General features: G+C 34.4%; 2 protein-coding genes across 4 annotated transcripts; one reads left to right on the forward strand and one right to left on the reverse strand.

Moving 5' to 3' along the window:
• The first annotated feature begins 546 nt into the window (after window positions 1–546).
• Window positions 547–9312, forward strand: LOC103489529 (retinoblastoma-related protein). Of its 3 annotated transcripts, none has more exons than XM_051090470.1 (19): window positions 550–860; window positions 1312–1423; window positions 1543–1647; window positions 1734–1879; window positions 1980–2076; window positions 2182–2228; window positions 2377–2575; window positions 2811–2877; window positions 2948–3127; window positions 3218–3414; window positions 3697–4576; window positions 4812–4974; window positions 5066–5138; window positions 5642–5818; window positions 5906–6025; window positions 6133–6277; window positions 6387–6499; window positions 8073–8188; window positions 8795–9312. In XM_051090470.1, exons 2-19 carry the CDS (start codon window positions 1322–1324, stop codon window positions 8943–8945), a joined length of 3078 nt encoding a protein of 1025 aa, XP_050946427.1. In that variant the 5' UTR covers window positions 550–860; window positions 1312–1321; the 3' UTR covers window positions 8946–9312. The 3 variants fall into 3 exon arrangements, with proteins under 3 accessions (XP_050946428.1, XP_050946427.1, XP_008446983.2); XM_008448761.3 differs by having other exon boundaries at window positions 1737–1879; XM_051090471.1 differs by lacking the exons at window positions 8073–8188; window positions 8795–9312 and having other exon boundaries at window positions 547–860; window positions 6209–6277.
• A 1904-nt stretch (window positions 9313–11216) lies between these two features.
• Window positions 11217–18276, reverse strand: LOC103489528 (probable protein arginine N-methyltransferase 3). The gene is made up of 7 exons (XM_008448759.2): window positions 17790–18276; window positions 14020–14502; window positions 13809–13906; window positions 13473–13551; window positions 13121–13381; window positions 12866–13033; window positions 11217–12027 (listed from the first exon to the last, which is right to left on the reverse strand). Exons 1-7 carry the CDS (start codon window positions 18129–18131, stop codon window positions 11569–11571), a joined length of 1890 nt encoding a protein of 629 aa, XP_008446981.2. The 5' UTR covers window positions 18132–18276; the 3' UTR covers window positions 11217–11568.
• Between the last annotated feature and the right edge of the window lie 358 nt (window positions 18277–18634).

Below are 18634 nucleotides of genomic sequence, written 5' to 3' on the forward strand. Positions count from 1 at the left end.
AATAATTATACAAAAATTAGAATATTTCAAATTCTAGGAACCTAATTAAAATATCTAAAAGTTATAATGTAATTATAAAAACTGTAGGGTAAACTACAAAGCTATTATTTATGGTTGGGACTGGGAGAAATTAGAGTTAGTCTATCTAACTATTTATAAGACCTTGTTCAAATTACTAACAACTGTTCACAAAGACATCAAATTATAAAGATGAAGATTTTTTATAGAAATATATAGATTCCACCATTTTAATTTTAAAACTGTATGGCCTATAACTATCTCCCAAACAATAATAGAACCAAAATTTGTAACCTAAAGTTTATAGCACGTAAATTTGGGAATTTAACGCATGAGTACAAAAAGGTAATTCCGTCACCTGGCCATAACGGCGTTTACCCCGTTCTTCATACCCCAATGCCTCTCAGCGAATCCCGTAACGGTGGGAATATTTGGCGGTAAAAGAACATAACGTATCCCACGCGTCAATTTCCCATTGGGTAAAGATGTATGTATGTATGTTGGGCATGGTATCAAGACATGTTGTTGTTTTTCCCGCGCGAGACCACTCTAAAGGGTTTTCCTGGAAGAGCGAGAAGCCCAAAATTTTAGAGAGAGAAGGGAACGAGGGAAATTCTGAGAGAGCAAGCGATAGAGTGAGAAGATAGGGTTCATTGTTTCGCCCTTCAAGAATCCTCATTTGGTTCAGTTTCCACGGAGAAAGCAGGCCATTGGAAGGGTTTCTTTACTGGATCTGCTAGTTGGTGGGAGTTCAATTAGAGATCCGACCGATTTCTGTCAATTTCTGAAGCCCGTGCTGAGAAATTTGTATCTCTCCTTTTTTTTTTCTTGTTGGTTTTAAGGTGCGTTTTTACTCCCTCCGCCGTCGAATGCTGTGGTGCTTTTCGTAGTAGGAATTTCTTGGTTACTGGTCAGTCCTGTAATATAAACTAATTTCCATTTTTTCATTTTTTAATATGGACGTTTTGGAGAAAATAGAGATGATTTGGTAGTAATTGGTTGCGAATTCGCTGAGAAAATGAGGATGGAACTTTCCGTAGGTCTAATTTGTAGGAACGTTTAGTCATCAGGTTGTGTGTGTGCGTGTTTCTTAATTTTTTGCTGTGCGAACTAGCCTACTCGTGTGATGAATGTCGGGGGGTGGGGGGTTATTTGCAAGAGGATTGGTTTACGCTGCAGTCTTCGCGTGTTTGAACTCTTACTGGCGCTCAAATTACTAGCATCAGAATATTTGTTCTTACAGTTATAAATTTTATTTTTTAATTGACTGAATAGATTGTTTATATCGGCTAGGACTGTATTCATGGAAAACGTGGGGGAAACAAAGCCATCAGCTACAAATAGTTGCCATACTGATGGTGGAACAGACACTGCTGCCGACCTTCAATTTTCAGTATTATGTCAGGTGTTTTTTTTTTTCCTCCCGATGTCTTCCAAATCGAAATTTCACACATTCTGTTTCTCTAATGATTAATCATTTGTAGATTTATCCAAGTCAGTATTGTAATTCAATTTTTGCTGCAGCATGGACTACATCTGGACGATAATTGTTGTAATCAAGCATTCAAGTTATTTAGAGAGACGAAACATCTTTTGGTGGCAAATATATCAGCAATTGGGAGTGGAATTGTATATTCTTTTAGCATCTTCTACGTTGATTCTCTTTTTTTCTTTTTGAAAAAATTTCCCTTAAATCTAATCAAGTTCTATTTTAGCAGCCTGAAGAAGCCGAACGTTTTTGGTCTGCTTTTGTTTTATATTCGGTGAAGAGGCTGAGAGATAAGAATCCAGAGAGTTCACATCAGGGATCTGAGAATAACAGCTTCACTTTATGCCACATATTGAGAGTTTGCAAGCTGAAGTACATTATCATTGATGCCCCCCCCCCCCCCCCCCCCCCCAACTTTTTAGTAGCTTCTATTTTTATAGGCTTTAATTTTTTTATCCTGTTTATCATACAGCATTGTAGAATTTTTTAAAGAGCTGCCTCAATTTGTTGTTAAAGCTGGTCCAGTATTAAGTAATCTCTATGGTGCAGACTGGGAGAATAGACTAGAGGTACAGTAATTTTAGGCATACATTCTGAGGGGTTATTTATAACTTGTCATGTATTTTCTTTCAATTTTCACTCATGGTTTTTCTTGTATATTTTCATTTAAGTAGGCAAAGGAGTTGCAGGCTAACTTCGTGCATTTGAGCCTCTTAAGCAAGTTAGTTATTTTCATCATTATTGTTATCACTATTTCTCTGTGATTTACTAGATTCATTAGGGCCTCTAAGTAGTGTTTTTTGGTCACAGCGTCTTTTATTTTCTTTGTTTGCATTTTGCAAATTTTTATATCACACCTATGTTTCAAGGTATTATAAGCGTGTCTACCGGGAGTTCTTCTCCACCAATGATGCTAATGTTGAAAAGAAGTCAGCTATATCCTGCCCTACTGGTTACTTATCTGATTACCATCGTTTTGGATGGTTGTTATTTTTGGCACTTCGTGTACATGCTTTCAGTCGTTTTAAGGACTTGGTGACTTGCACTAATGGTTTGGTTTCCATTTTGGTGAGTTTTGTTCCTTTATGAATCTATGACTATACTAGTAAGGGATAATGGAACGGTCTAATTATAAATGGCCCACTGCTGTTCTTAAGTTATTTTTTCCATTGGTCAAACTTGAACACAATAACTAGGGGCCTAAAATTACGGTACCCTAGAATCATGTCTAATTTATGCTATGACGTGTTGAATATATGTACAAATGTCTGCCCAACCTTACAAGTAGTAAACTCTCTTGCAGGCTATTTTAATTCTTCATGTTCCGGTTCATTTCAGAAACTTCAACATTATTGACTCTGAACGCCTTGGTAATATTCCCTATGTATTTATTTTGTCATATTTTCTTGTAGTTGCTTATCTTGCTTATATTTTGTCCAGTTAAGAAAGGAGGAAAAGGAGTGGATCTGCTTGGATCACTTTGTGATGTCTACGACACCTCAGAGGAAGAACTGAGGGAAGTTATGGAAAAGGCTAATAGCTTGATAGAAGATATTTTGAAGAAGAAGCCTCGTTTGGCTTCTGAGTGTAACAGTAAAAGCTTGGAAAATATTGACACTGGTTCGTTATAGTGTGCTTCATTTGATGAATTAGTTGGACTCTACGCCCCTCATAAAATTTCATTACTTTTCCTTTTGCATTTTATTGCAGAGGGTTTGATATACTTTGAAGGCTTAATGGAGGAGCCATCTCTTTCAGTCAGTTTGGAAATTCTTGAAAAGGACTATGAAGATGCAATTCATAATAAAGGTGAACAGCTTGATGAGCGGGTATTTGTTAACGACGAAGACAGTTTACTTGGGTCAGGTAGCTTGTCAGCAGGTGCTGTTACAATGGGTGGCATCAAGGTATTTTCTTTTGAGTTTGCAAATTTTCCAATCTCATTGCAACCACATCACTGTTACTTTGTTTTCTTATACTCCTATGTGGATTGTTTTTCAAATTATTCTATCCAACGTTAATTTGAATTGGAACACTAATATTTTTTCAGTTTAGGCTTATTGCATCTCATATCTGGTTATGTTTCTTGTATTTGAGCAATAGACTCTTTTCATTATATTAATGAAATGTCATGTTTCCTTGTAAAAAAAATTCTATGTCGATTATGATTTTGGTTCTAATCTTTTCAGAGGAAGCTTGACTCAATGTGCTCTCCTGCAAGGACAATAACCAGTCCAATGTCTCCACTTCGCTCTCCTGCTTCACATGTCAATGGCACTCTTAATAGTGGTAGCGCAAAAATTGCAGCCACACCAGTTAGCACAGCCATGACAACGGCAAAGTGGCTCAGAACTGTTATTTCCCCACTTCCAGCAAAACCTTCAGTGGAGATGGAGCGCTTTTTGACTTCATGTGATAGGGATGTAACTAATGATGTAGTCCGCAGGGCACACATTATACTAGAGGCTATATTTCCAAATACCGCTCTAGGTGAGCGCTGTATAGCTGGAAATTTACAAAGTGCAAGCCTCATGGATAACATCTGGGCAGAACAGCGACGACTAGAAGCACTGAAGTTATATTATAGAGTTCTGGAAGCAATGTGCAGAGCAGAGTCACAGATGCTGCATGTGACTAATTTGACCTCATTGCTGACTAATGAGAGGTTCCACAGATGTATGCTGGCTTGTTCTGCTGAATTGGTTTTGGCAACGCATAAAACTGTTACGATGTTGTTTCCTGCAGTATTGGAGAGAACTGGCATAACAGCTTTTGACCTTAGTAAGGTGATAGAAAGTTTCATTCGACATGAAGAATCGCTTCCTAGAGAATTAAGGCGACATCTCAATTCTTTGGAAGAACGGCTATTAGAGAGCATGGTATGGGAAAAAGGTTCATCAATATATAACTCCCTGATTGTTGCTAAACCTGGCCTTGGTGCAGAAATTAATCGTCTGGGTTTATTAGCTGAACCCATGCCATCTTTGGATGCAATTGCTGTTCAAATTAACTTCTCTGGTATCGGGGCATCAGCCACACCTAATTTGCAAAAGCATGAGAGTTTGCCAGGTGACTGAATACTCTTGTTTTTGTCTTTGGTTTGTATTATTAAAATACAATTTGTAAAATCCAGCATTGGCAGAAAACAATCTGGTTGTCATTTTAACTTTTGTTTTATCCTTGATAGATCGAAATATTTTTGACTTCCTCAAAGTTTGTCTGAGTCAAAAAGTTTGCACTTAATTTAACAAATATGTCTCCTTTCCCTCAATTACGAACGTAGATCTATATTATTGTCCTTCAGGTCAGAATGGGGATATAAGGTCACCCAAAAGATTGTGCACAGATTTAAGAAGTGTGCTAGTGGAACGGAATTCCTTTACTTCTCCAGTGAAGGACCGACTCATGGCTTTCAGTAGTATTAAATCTAAGCTTCTGCCACCTCCCTTACAGTCGGCATTTGCAAGGTATATTCAATATCTTTTAAATGCTACTGCTCAAATGTCTCAATCTCTTGATTAGTCCCTTACTATTCCTTCCATGCTTCTTTATTTTCAGTCCTACTCGGCCTAATCCTGGAGGTGGTGGAGAAACGTGTGCTGAAACTGGAATTAATATTTTCTTTAGCAAGGTATAAAACACGATCTTCTGGCTTTTGATTGATAATGTAGTGGTCAGTCTTTAACATATGATTGAGTAAGATATATTAAATATGTGACTAATATGAGAAGGTTAAGTATGTGTACTTCTGGCTTCGGCAGTATCAAGAGAATAAAAAGAGCAAATAAAAGCATTTTGAGACATTCTCATTCGCTATTCTAAAAGGATAGTAAGATGACATTGTAGGAAACATAATGAGTTGATCGACGTACTTGACTTATTGCTCAAACAACGTGATTGAAGTTTGGGGAGTAAAATAGCTTGTGTGTGTAGCCTGCATCTGTTATTCACATTTTGAAAACATGAGTTCTCAGCGTGGTGACTAGAAGTTATGGTTGTCATCTTTGACATTACTTTCGAAGCCTTTTTCTTTTATTTTCTGTTTCCCATTCCCATCACAGTTATCTATGATTAATATTTTTGTTATAATAATAATCATTTGTGTAAGTGCTTCATATGATTTTCAACTTTTAGATCACAAAATTGGCTGCTGTAAGAGTCAATGGTATGGTGGAAAGGTTGCAGTTGTCTCATCAGATTAGGGAGAATGTCTACTGCCTTTTCCAACAGATACTCAGTCAAAAAACGTCAATATTATTTAACCGTCATATTGACCAGATCATCCTTTGTTGTTTCTATGGCGTCGCAAAGGTTTGCTCTAAAGGATGTTGAAAGAGATTTTGATGCCATTTGATTCATTTTTTTATTTATTTTATCATAACACAAACAATGTTGCAGATATCTCAATTGAGCCTCACGTTTAGGGAAATCATATACAACTACAGGAAGCAACCACAATGTAAACCACAAGTCTTCCGCAATGTGTTTGTTGATTGGTCTTCAGCACGCCGTAATGGGGTATGCTATTTTTTTTTTCTTTTTTATTCTATTTTACTTAAACCGAGTTTAATCATTAAATGTACATTATAATGGCAAGTCTAATTTCTTGAGTGCTCCGGGTTCAGAGATCAGGACAGGATCATGTGGATATAATTACCTTCTACAATGAAATATTTATCCCTTCTGTAAAACCTTTGCTAGTTGAGATTGGCCCGGCTGGATCAACCATGAAAACTGACAGGGTTCCTCAAGTCAACAACGACAGTGATGGTACACTTGATCAAGTTTCTTTTAACTGTAATGATGTCCTATTTGCAGTTTATTATCTTGCATATTATTTCTAATTATGTTTTTCGGTCTTCTATTGTCTAATGATCAGCACCGTGTCCTGGATCACCTAAGTTATCTCCTTTTCCAAGTCTTCCTGATATGTCACCAAAGAAAGTATCTTCAGCACATAATGTCTATGTCTCTCCATTAAGATCATCAAAGGTATTTGTATAATCATACATTCAATATATTTATCTTTATACATCTAGCAGTAGTAGTTTGTTTGCTTTTTTATTTTATTTTATTTCTTGTTTTTTTGAATTGGTATATGACACATGCCTCTGTAACGAGCAAAGAGGATGGGATATATATTTCCATCATATGCATAGTTTGGCTCGCTATATCATCTGAATGTTTTCTTTAATCATATCTTCTTCTATCTTGTCTAGTTGAGCCTCTAAATGATCTGAAAAATTATCTACTTTGTTTTGCTATTTATTTCTTTTTAACTTTGTGTGTTATGCCAACGTAAGCATAGCTTGATTGACATAAACTTGTATTAGCAGTTTTGAGGTTTGAGGTTTTGTTTCACCAACATATTGTCCAACAAGAGAAGAAAGAAAAGGAAACTTTGGGCTATAATATATTTTGGGAAAATTTCAATTTATATCCTTAAACTTTGAGGTTTGTATCAATTTGAACCTTAAATTTATAATTTTATTAATTTAAACCTTGAACTTTGAGTGGTATCAATTTTAACCTCAAACTAATAATTTTATCAATTTAAACCCTAAACTTTTACAATTGTAACAATTTAACCCTGAACTTATATAAATTTATCAATTTTAACCCTTCATTATGTTTTATGTGGACACATTTATAAAAGTTGAGAGTTTAAGTTGATACATGTATGAAAGTTAGGGTTTTAATTGATACATTTATGAAAGTTTAAGCCTTAAATAGATACATTTATTAAAGTTTGAGGTTTAAATTAATACTACCCCCAAAGTTTAGGGTTCAAGTTGATACAACCTCTAAAGTTTAGGGGTGCAAATTGATATTTGCCTTGTGTTCTTGTTAGTTTCACGGTCTACGTAATAAGCATCGTTTTTTCCCCTCTTGAAATAGCATGCAATAATCTTTGTTCTGATACAAGACTAAAGATAATAATCATGCCCTTCTTCTTTTATCATATCATTTACCTTTCTATGACTTGGTGCAAATTTACTAATTTTTTCAATTCCTAGTATCTTAATACTCCTTTGACTAAGTGGAGAAGTCTTCTGTAACTTTGGGTTGGCCTTCTTGCCCTCCTTTTGTAAATTTCATGATAAATCATGCCATCAATAATTTTAAAAAAAATTAAAAGTATTATTTCCATCGGTCATTGTGTGGCACACATCTTTTCTGATATGACTTGTTGCTTATCATACCCCCGAAAAAAGAGGGAAGAAAAACTTATTTGTTTCACATACCCTTATCCGTTTGATCGATGATCTTTTTCTCATATGGTTTATCATGCAAAAAACTAGCCCAAAGTCGGCACTCCTTTTAAAGGTGGACTTTTTAGTGGCCTCGTAGGGTTCTTTCATATTTCATCCTGTAGTGGTATGTCCTTGTCACAAGTCGTCCATCTTTGAGACGTTTTATTCTGATACAGTTCTGCGTTATCTTTCGTTGGACCTTGATTTGGTCTTGCGAAGCCACATCATATACAAGTGTCCAATTGTAAGTTACCATGAGTAGCAGAATCATATATAGCAATATTTAACCAAAATTTGACATTTGTGTTCAGATGGATGCGTTGATTTCACATAGTTCAAAAAGCTACTACGCTTGCGTTGGAGAGAGCACTCATGCGTTTCAAAGCCCTTCAAAAGACCTTACTGCCATCAACAACCGTTTGAACGGGTATGCTTCAATTCAAACACGCCAACTTAGGCCTTTAGGGCCTTTTATATACAATTCTTGAAAATTGAAAAAAAAAAATTCAAAACGCTTGTTTTTATTATTGAAATTGAAAATGATGAAAATCACAATTAAAAAAATAGAGGAAGCAAACGTCATTTATAAAAGAAAAAAGAAATTGTTAGCAAACTAAACCATAACTTTTGGAAGTGTCTTTGCTGTGTTAGAATTATATGGGAAGTCTAGGTTTTAGTTGGTAACTATTTGATTTTCTATTTTCAGATTTTGAAAATTAAGCCTATAAACATCCTTTCTTTGAAATTTTTTTACCTTGTTATCTACTTTCTACCAAAGTTTTCAAAGACCAATCCAATTTTCTGGATTTTACTAAAAGAGATGTAATTTTTTAATTTTGTTTTTGTTTTTAGAATTTAACGGTAGAATTCAACTCTTTCACTCTAAAATTATGAAATTATTTGTTAGAAATTGAGAGCAAACATGCTTAATTGTTAAAAACCAAAAACAAACAATAAAATATAAACCCAAAAATTATAAGATAACATGACATGACATCATTAATATGCTAATTTGCTTTATTTCTTCTTTCAGTACACGAAAACTCCGAGGCACGCTAAATTTTGACGATGCGGATGTTGGTTTGGTCAGTGATTCCCTGGTGGCTAACAGCCTTTACCTACAAAATGGAAGTTGTGGATCATCTTCAGGTGCACCTCTTAAATCTGAACAACCCGAGTCTTAGTTTACAATTTCCCAAACACTGGTACATATATCTCTAAATATATTCTCTCTGCCTCTAGATTGTATTACCACGGGGGTATTGTATTGAGCGGTGAGTTATTGTGTAGAATAGCCGCCACCACTCCCCTTGTTTTAGGCATCCATCTGAAATTTGTAGTTGGCTATAATTAATTAGTTTAGTTCAATTTTAGCTGTGTTCAATTTAAGTTATTTAATTCACTGCAGCTTGGTTAATCTTATTACGATTTATTAGCAAATGTGCCAATGATCTAGGCTAGGTATTGTGTAACCAGGCTAATGTTCTTTTTTAAAGATGTACATAAAACTTGAATTTGGATGAAAAAAGAGGTACAAATTTCATTTTGGTCTATCTGTTTTAAGTTTCATTTCATTTGCTCTTAATTTTACAAATGTTTATTTTGGTTCTTTAGTTTTTGAATTTGGTATAGTTTAGTTGCCGATTTTTTAAAACGATTTTTTTTTTCAAATAACCATTTTTTGTTCTAACCTCCACTCTAGCTTTAATGAACTAATACCATAGGTTTGAGGATGTATAATGACATGTTAGTGAGTTTGTTTCAAGCTATAGGATAGAGACAATAATATGATTAGGCCAAAATGATTATTATTGTTATTATTATTAGGTTTAAATACTATTAATTTTTGTTTTGGTTCATTTTGGTCTATATTTTCAAAATTTTTAATTTGGTTATTGTACTCCTAACCTTGATTTATTTTGATTATTTTGACTTACATGAAATACCATTTTTATTTCTTAAAAATGAAGTAGAAAGGAAAATGGACTAAAGTGACCACTGTTATAAGGTATAAAATGAATTAAAGCTAAAAGCACAATGATTAAAATGAATAATTTCAAAGTAAAGGGTCTAAAATGACAAGTTGAAAGCATGGGAACACATGAATCAAAATTAAAAGTTGAAGGATCAAGATAGTATTTAAGCCTTATTATTATCTTAGCTCATGAATTAAATGAAATCAACTCCAAAATATATAAACAAAAATTATATTAAAAATTAGGAAATAGCCAAAATATTAATTTTGACGTCTAAAAGGCTGTATTTTTTAAAGAAGTGTAGTACATGTGACTTGCGAGGAGATGCCTTTCGGTCATTAACATATCAGCTAAAAATCTAGTGAAGATTGCAAACTGCAGTCGAGAAACATTCTTTATTCGGGTATAGGGCATTTGAAACAGGTAGATGTCATGAAGTTGAGCCGAAAGTTAAAAGTTACGACGCGTATCAAAGTTAATATTTTATCTTCATAAAATCAGGTCTTATCACCGTGAAAATTGATTTCGTTAGGTTATGAATAAAACATTTTACTTTTAAAAAACAATCTGAAGATTTATTTTTAATAATGTATTTTTTAAAAATATTGTCAAAAATAAGATAGAGCAAACTATTGATTTGAACAAAGTCACACGACTACGACTTTGTTAGAAAGTCGAAGACGGGGTCTACGACTTCAATGCATGGACCCCGCATTTTCTTTTTTAACATTATTTAATACATATATATATTTTTTAATATTTAATATATGGTAACTCCACACCTTTTTAAGATATTTAATATATATATAAATTTAGTATTTAATATATATATTAAATATTCAAAATTTGAAATTTTAACTTTTAAAAGTATATTTTTTATTAAATATTTTTTCAAATTTCAAATTTCAATTTTTAAAAATACATTTTCTTATTTAATATATTTCCAAATTTTAAATACCAATCTTCAATTTTTTCAGAAAAAAAATATATTAACAAAATATGTTATTAAATATTTAAATCTACAAATTTCAATTTTCAAAAATATCCTTTTCTTATTAAATATATTTCAAAATTCTGATTTTCAATTTTAAAAAATGTCTTTCAAATTTTTAAAAATATATTTTCGATCTCTAAATATGTTTTTGAAATTGAAATTAGGAGATTTATATATTTTTTAAAAATACATCATTGAAAAAAGATTCCATAAATCTGTCGCATCCATTCTGAATCAAAATTCTTTGTAATTTTATATTTTGTAAAGAAAAAAGGTGCAAATATCCTCGTCATTAATTGTAATTGCAGTTACCCTTGTTAGCCCTTTAAAAGTGTGGATGGGCCTCAACGGTAAATAGACCATGCTGAAAATTTCGGTCCAAACAATAGTGATAAGCAAGCTTGCAATCTAGGATTGTACGTAGAAACCCTTCCCCAAATTATATCAAATTCTTGCATCAAGGACGGTTATTCAAAGCAAATAAATTAGCGAATTTCTAAAAGCCCAAATTCCTCATTATGTTGTGAAAATACAATAGAATACAATAATAAAAACAAAACTAATGCCCTCGATAATCATACTATGATATTTGAGAGAACAATATGGTTATGAAGTTAATTAGCTTAACTCGCTTACATTCTCAATGCCTATTAATATAAATTTATCAAGAAAAATTAAGAGTCAAAATTGGTAATAAACTCCATCGATGAATCTTCTGCTACTATTAAGTACCACAAATGCCGTGCAGGCTCCAAGACATAATTGAACATCGGTCCAGTTTTCAGTATGATGTTGCTGATTCGGGATCCAAGCATCTGTTGTTTACGGTTGCATACTCTATCTTAGTGTGAACAGTTGTACCGGCCAGTGGCGCTTCCTACCATCACCAGCAATCCCAGTAGTCTCTAGTGAAATGTCAATGCTTCGATGTTCGGGCGCACGGGCAATGCTAAGCCGCAAATGAACTTTGACAGCAGGGCAGGCATGGCTGCCTACTGGAGCTGATACATTGGTTACCGACTTTCTAGATGCTACAGCAATTGGTTCTCTGAAGGTTAGTATGGTTTGAGACCAGTGAGTTTTGGGAGTGTAGGGAGATGAAGACAGAACTGCCGGTGATTCCTTGCAAAATCTGCTTGTGAAACCAGTTTCAAACCATAAGACAACTCCGTGACACCAAGATGCTTCAGCTTCAACACTATTTGAGTTGTTTGAAGGATTATGTAAATTTGGTTCCAACTCGGTCATCGCAGTGAAGTCTACTTCATCAAGACGCATAGTTGCTAGATCGAAAGTCTACAAAAGAGAGAAAATTGAAAACATGTCTTCATTAACTGTCAAGACAAACTAGAACATAACAAGAAAATAATAATAATAATTTTTTTTTAAAAAAAAAAAAAGCATGTGAGACAACATTCACAATTACTTTGCACATGCACATATATTACAGCTTTATTAGTTTCTCTTGGGAGGAGGTTGCCCACCCCTCTAAACCTAGGCTTTCTCGTTTTCTTTGCTTAATATTTTCTGTTTTTTACATATATATGAAGAGAGATTGGGAATACACTCGGACCATCTTAAACCACACATATGATATTCTTAAAATGATACAAAAATCATGGATAATTAAGAGGTATACGCTAGTCTAGTAACTGAAGAAATTGCTCAAGATTGCCGAGCTTTTCAAGCATTAGTAGTAGAGAGGAAACATAATCAAGCAAAGGACAGAAAATATTTGAAACCTTTCAACATTGCACAATAGATCAAATTTTTATCCATTCATGGAGAGGGAACATCACCGAAAAAGAATTCTGCATTAATAATGAAGACCACGAGACCCACCAGAACGTGATGATGTGAGCATAACTAAAATATTAGTCAGAATTTCTAATAAAATAAAAGATCCAAGAAATAGTCTTCCTAAATAGAAAAACAGGTTCACAAACTATGTAGTAGAGCACAATAAATTGTTTTTGCCCCAGTAATCACGTTCTTTTCCAAGTATAATTCTTTCTGACCTAGCAGAAAGAGCATTCAGTGATTATAAGAACCGTGAGAAAAAATTTCATCAAGCTGTAGTAGCGGATTACAATGCATTCCCCATAAATAAAGAATTTATTTGGGTGGTACTTACATGGAGAATTGCAGGACTAGTTACTAAATCATTAGCATCCACAATGTCCACGATGGGGGCTTTGGCAGCATCCCTTACAAGTTCCTTCCCAACACAAGACATTCTGAAACCGTACACGTTTTCCCAAAATGGAAGACTAGTTCCACCAACTCCAAATCCTGCAACAAGCTGAAAAATAGATAAGGAAATTAATGAGTGAAATATAATTTCAAGATTAGACCTCTCACAAGGTGAATCAAAATAATGCAGACTTACAATAGTGGCAGTATCTGGTAATATTGCACCTCCAGGTTTCAACCAACGATCCCTTGCAAAGAGAACTGAGCTGAGCATTGACTCATACAACAAGCAATAGCCCATCCATTCACTCAATAATACGTCAACACTATGAGGCTGAATCTCTATGTTCTTATCGAGTTCTTCTACCATACCATGAATCACTTCTATAATCCCACTTGACATGCCACAATCTCTAGTTTGTTTCCTGTTCCGCCAGAGGCCATTGTCTTCTGCAATCTGTAGCCAAGTAACAGTAAAGTAGCTACCGTAAAACAAAACATCAGAGAAATAAGGAAGCTAAATGACTATATTAAAGTTGATTCACTACTTGAGTGGCCACTGCTGCCATCTTTTCACTCGCTTCAACTGCAATAACTCTTGATGCACCTGCTTTTGCAGCAAAGAGACTAAAAAAGCAGAGGGAAGATTACATAAACCTTGTAATTAGATGAACAATCAAGAGCGTGTGCTCTGTCAACATCAAGCAAACTTGATTGAAAAACACGACAGATCAGGATGAATATCTAGAGACATAGATATACGTAGCTTAGAGGAACTGTTTCTAGTTACTGCACATGATTGAATGTAAATGTTGAAATATTGTAGAAACAAGTAGCAATTGCAAAAGCTCGAATGAAACTGCCCCAACTTATTCCCAGCTCACCTAAGTATGCCTGTTCCACAGCCTACATCCATCACAGCTGCATTCTGGAAGAGAGATGGGTTTTCCAAAATAGCCTTCATATAAGCTTCCATTCTAACCTGCATAAAAGGTAATGTTGGTGATATATTACTTCAAAAATGAGATATTCCCCTCTATAATAAATCAGTTTATGATGTTCAGTTCAAAAGTAGACTGAAAGGTACTACAGCACCTTGTCGCTTAACATCTCTCTGTGTATGCCAAAAGAGCCATATGAACCGAAGTAATTTTCATTTGCATTTTTTATGTCATTTCTATCAAAAATTTGTCTGGCTATTTTTAATTGGTTGTCTTCCTGCACGTCATATTTCAAACCCAAGGTTTCCGTGGTTTCCACAGTATTCTCAATCTTGGCCTCTAACCTGCGTGCAGCATTCAAATAACCATGTGAAGCAGAACTACAATCTTCCATTCCATTATTTTGGTTTTGGTTTGCATGAAATGGAAGATTTTCTCTAGCTGTTTCATCATCATCCTCTTCGTCTTCTGCAAAACTGTACAGAAGGGGATCATTTTGCTTGAAGGGTTTTAGATATTTATCATCGTCCCAAAGAGCCTTTATGTCATTGAGATTTAAAATTTTGTGTAAATGGTGCTGTAAATCCAGGTTTGATTGACACGAGAGACCACAGCTCCAGCACCTATTTTCTGCAACCTGATCAGTACAAAATAGTAAATAACTAGTTACACTTGTTCGGCAGAAAGCAAGAAATGTAAACTAAAACCTTCAAATCAAATCATCATGAACTTATGACTGTTAAAAATTAGTGCAAACTTGTTTTGCAAGCTATTAATTAAAATAGTTTTTCTTTAATTGAAGTTAGTGGCTTTTATTTAAGGTAGTGCCTCCAAAATTGGAGGATAGTGGATTGATTAAGGGAGATTTTCTAGGTTAGTGGTAGAAACACTTTAGTACCCACCCCAGTCAACCAGTTGTCGGAAAGAATATCTATGAAGAAGCTTTTTGACAGTCTCTCTTTAAAAAACTACACCATGATATGGTTTCCCTTGTTGTCAATTTGGTAAGTCAGATCATCTACCTCTTCCAAATTCAAATAACAGATCTACTCGTGCATTGCAGTTAATTCATTCAGATTTGATGGGACCAACTAAAACACCCGGCAGCTATTCTGGTTGTTGTTATGTTATGGTCATTAATAATAGGAGTGAGCAAACCAATCTGGAAAAGGGAGTCAAACGATCGAAATCGAGACAAATGGGAGATTTTTAAGAAGAATCAGTCGACAGGTGGTTTTGTTTCCCAACAAACCGACTGGTCGGTTGAGCGGTTACAAAGAGAATACAAATTTGACCGAACCATTTGACCTCGATGCCTTTCGTAAGGAAAAAAAAAAAAAAGAAAAAAGAAAACCAACCATTTAGTCTTCCCCACTCCAATGATATATGTTTTATTATAATAATATTTTTAAAACCAATTACTTTTTTACTTTTGTTTTTTCATCCATCTTTTTCTTTGAAGCATTTTAATTTTTTTAAATTTTTTATCATTTCCTCTTCCCAACTCCACGAGCCTTCTTCTTCTTTATTTCTTTTTCATTATCTCACCCTTCTTTCTTTTCCATTTTCACCTCTTTCTTCCTTTTTTTCTTCTTCGTTTCTCTCTTCTTTCTTTTTTGATCTTTCGTGACAACAATAGATGTAGCTCAAAACTTCTTCTTCTTTCTTTTTTGTTTCTTTTTACATTTTCTTGACAGTTCGCTAGAGATCACTTTCTCCTCGATTTCGGTCGAAACTTATCATGCCATGCCCCGCACGCATCCCGAAACTTGCAATATGGTACGCGACTCGACTAGAATCTTTGAACTTAAACAATTATGCAATTCAAAACCTAACTAAGCAGCAGAACAAAATCAAACAACTTCTTTAACACAAACCACTTCTTATTTCTTAAGCCAAGCATTCTACAATTAACTCTTTACTTGCTTCCTTTGTATTATAACAATTAAACTTAAACGCCTTGCTTAGCTTTCTCGTATAGCATCCCATCTCACCCACCCTTACTTGGCCTTAACGCCTAATCACCTAGGGAGGTAAAACTTAAAACTTAGTCAAATACTTAGAGAGTGATAGTTTTGAAAACCTTTAGGGACATACAATACTTAAAACCATTTTCATAAAACAGGCTTCAACATATCTTTTCTACTTGGTTGTCTTTACTTATTATATGCACATAATAATCACCTCATTAATTGGATCAAGACTAATGATTTACTCACAAGCATAGCATATAATCATCAACATAAAACTTAACTTTAAACATAATATAAAAGCTTTCCTTAGGAATCACACTTTTCATAAACATTAACGTGAATCACATCATCACAAAACAACAGAAACGTTAGAAGAAAGCTTTAAAATCAATTTTACTTTAGAAAAATCACTCACAATACTAGATACCCTTTTTGCTCAAAATTCCTTGCAACCCAAATGCTTCTTCTCACCTAAAATCTTCTCAATAATATAGCACTCAATTCCTTCTCTTAGTATAATCTCATAATAACTCCTTTCTTGACCATTTCTCTTATTTATACTAATCCCAAAAATAGATTAATCATTCCTTGAGCTTTTAGTAACTCGTCAGCTCTTACTTGCCTAAATACTAAGTATTTGCATGACATGACACACATCTGGATTCTTGGTCAAATTAGGTCCGAGTTCTACCCAAGAACCCTAAAATTTCCTTTTTTGCTTCCAGTCCCGACCAAACACGATCTGGAGATGGCCCAAGACCCATCTCCAAAACCCTTTTGTTTTTCAAGTGGAAGACCTTAACAAAATGCAACAAAACCAATGACTACTCGTATGAAGCCCCCCTTGAAGTATCGTAAAGAAGAAGGAAAATCATTGGTTGATGCAACACTTTTTCAACAATTTCTTGATAGGTTAATTTATTTAACTATCACAAGGCCTGATATTTCCTACTCTGCTGGAGTTGTAGATCAGTTTGTAGATAAACCATGCGAAGCTCATTTAATTGCAGAAAAGAGGATTCTACAATATGTGACAAGCACACTATGTTGTGGCTTCTTGTATAAACAAGCTACATCTTTTGTTTGAAGTGGTTTTGTTGAAGCACATTGGGCTGCCAACGTAACTGACTGATGTTCCACAACAGGATACTGTTTCAATACATGTTCGGGTGCTATTTCATGGTGCAGCTAGAAGCAGTCCTCTGTTGCTCTTTCAAGTTGTAAAGCATAATATGTGGGAGCTACTATGGCTACCCAGAAGTGTATTTGGCTAACAAGGCTTATGGGAGAAATTTTATCCAGTTCAAGTTGTCCATCTTCCATTTTTTGTGATGAAAGTGCAAAGTCCAGTGTTTCATGCTCGTACAAAGCACATTGAAACGCATTTTCACTACATCCAAGGAGCAAGTTGCTAATATATTTTCCAAGGCTCTTGGTAAAATCAAATTTGAAGAACTTAGAAGGGCACTTGGTGTTGTTAATCGTTTGTTTGCACTAAGGGGGAGTGTTAAAAATTAGTTCAAACTTGTTTTGCAAGTTATTAATTAAAATAGTTTTACTTTAATTGAAGTTAGTGGCTTTTATTTAAGATAGTTCCTCTTCCTTCAAAATTGGAGGATAGTGGCATAACGATTTAGTGGTTGACCGAGGAAGATTTTCTACGTTAGTGGTAGAAATTTAAGGATAATAGTTGCTTATTTTTCCTATAAATACTTGTACTGTTTGCACTCCAATAAATGTAGAACTTAATTGAATCCTTGATTTCCTAGCAATACTTTCTCTCTTGCTTCCAACTATAGTGCTCTTTGTTTGTTGCCTTTTCGTTTCAATGACTAATTCGTGCAGATTCCAGCTAGAAAAATCCTCTTTTCTAGTCTATTTTGTCAACAATAGTTAACAAACGCGAAACACACGAAATTAAAAGAAAAAAAATCAGAAAAACTTAGCTAACCTGAGATCGTACGTAGTTGATAATTTTGAAAGAACCATAAAAATCTAAACCCAGATTCCTTCTGATGCTGTGGAAATCGAAATAGTGAACTGAGTTGCAATGGTTGAACAGCATATTGCAGTCGTTGTACTTTGAGTTGCAGAACAGACACAGGAAGTTCGAATCAAATGCTTCTTCGCCTTCTTCGTCTGCATTCCAATCGTCCCAGTCGTCTTGTTCATCTTCTTGATCCTCGTCTGGGTCGTCTTCTTCTTCTTCTCTCTTAGAATTATCCATGTTGGGTATTTCCTTGTCGAAGTCTTTGGTAAGTTGATCCATGGTGTGTCTTGAGAGAGTAGACATAGTAGTAGTTGGCGGCGACGCTTAAACCCTATCGACGAGGTGGAGTCGCCAGGGTTTTTTATTTAGCGAGGGATTAACCGGGAATTGTGAGGAATGGTCTCCTCGCGCATCGGGTGTGTTTGGACTCAGAAATGAGTGATAACCTTATGTTATTTTAGTTAGTTATATCGGTTTGGGTTTGAGTTGGAAAAAAATAAATATTAAAAACTGAAATAATAAAAATGATAAATGTTAAATATTAATTATTATAACTGGTAAAAAATCTAAAATATTGTTGATGGTAGTTAATCGTAAAATTTAAAGAGTATTTATGTGTTAATTCTTATCCTAAACGATCAAAAAATTTGAAATTGAAATTTTAAAGTTTCATATATGATTATAGGCTGGTTTCAAATGTTTATCGATCGTTTTAATTTGAAACAAACGAAAAATAATGATTTTTAATTAGCAATTTCATCTTATAAAATACGGTTATTTATTGGAAATGCTCAACGTGCTACCAC

This window comes from Cucumis melo, chromosome 10 (genome assembly GCF_025177605.1).
Source record: "Cucumis melo cultivar AY chromosome 10, USDA_Cmelo_AY_1.0, whole genome shotgun sequence".
Classification (NCBI taxonomy): Eukaryota; Viridiplantae; Streptophyta; class Magnoliopsida; order Cucurbitales; family Cucurbitaceae; genus Cucumis; species Cucumis melo.

Coding starts and splice junctions, on each gene's coding strand:
- LOC103489529 (XM_051090470.1), top strand. CDS start 1,322: ATGGAAAACGTGGGGGAAACAAAGCCATCAGCTACAAATAGTTGCCAT. Junction 5,819..5,905: donor GTTTCTATGGCGTCGCAAAG/GTTTGCTCTAAA, acceptor ACAATGTTGCAG/ATATCTCAATTGAGCCTCAC. Junction 6,500..8,072: donor CTCCATTAAGATCATCAAAG/GTATTTGTATAA, acceptor ATTTGTGTTCAG/ATGGATGCGTTGATTTCACA.
- LOC103489528 (XM_008448759.2), bottom strand. CDS start 18,131: ATGTCTACTCTCTCAAGACACACCATGGATCAACTTACCAAAGACTTC. Junction 13,552..13,808: donor TGTGGAACAGGCATACTTAG/GTGAGCTGGGAA, acceptor CTGCTTTTTTAG/TCTCTTTGCTGCAAAAGCAG. Junction 13,382..13,472: donor TGGCAGCAGTGGCCACTCAA/GTAGTGAATCAA, acceptor ACTTGGCTACAG/ATTGCAGAAGACAATGGCCT.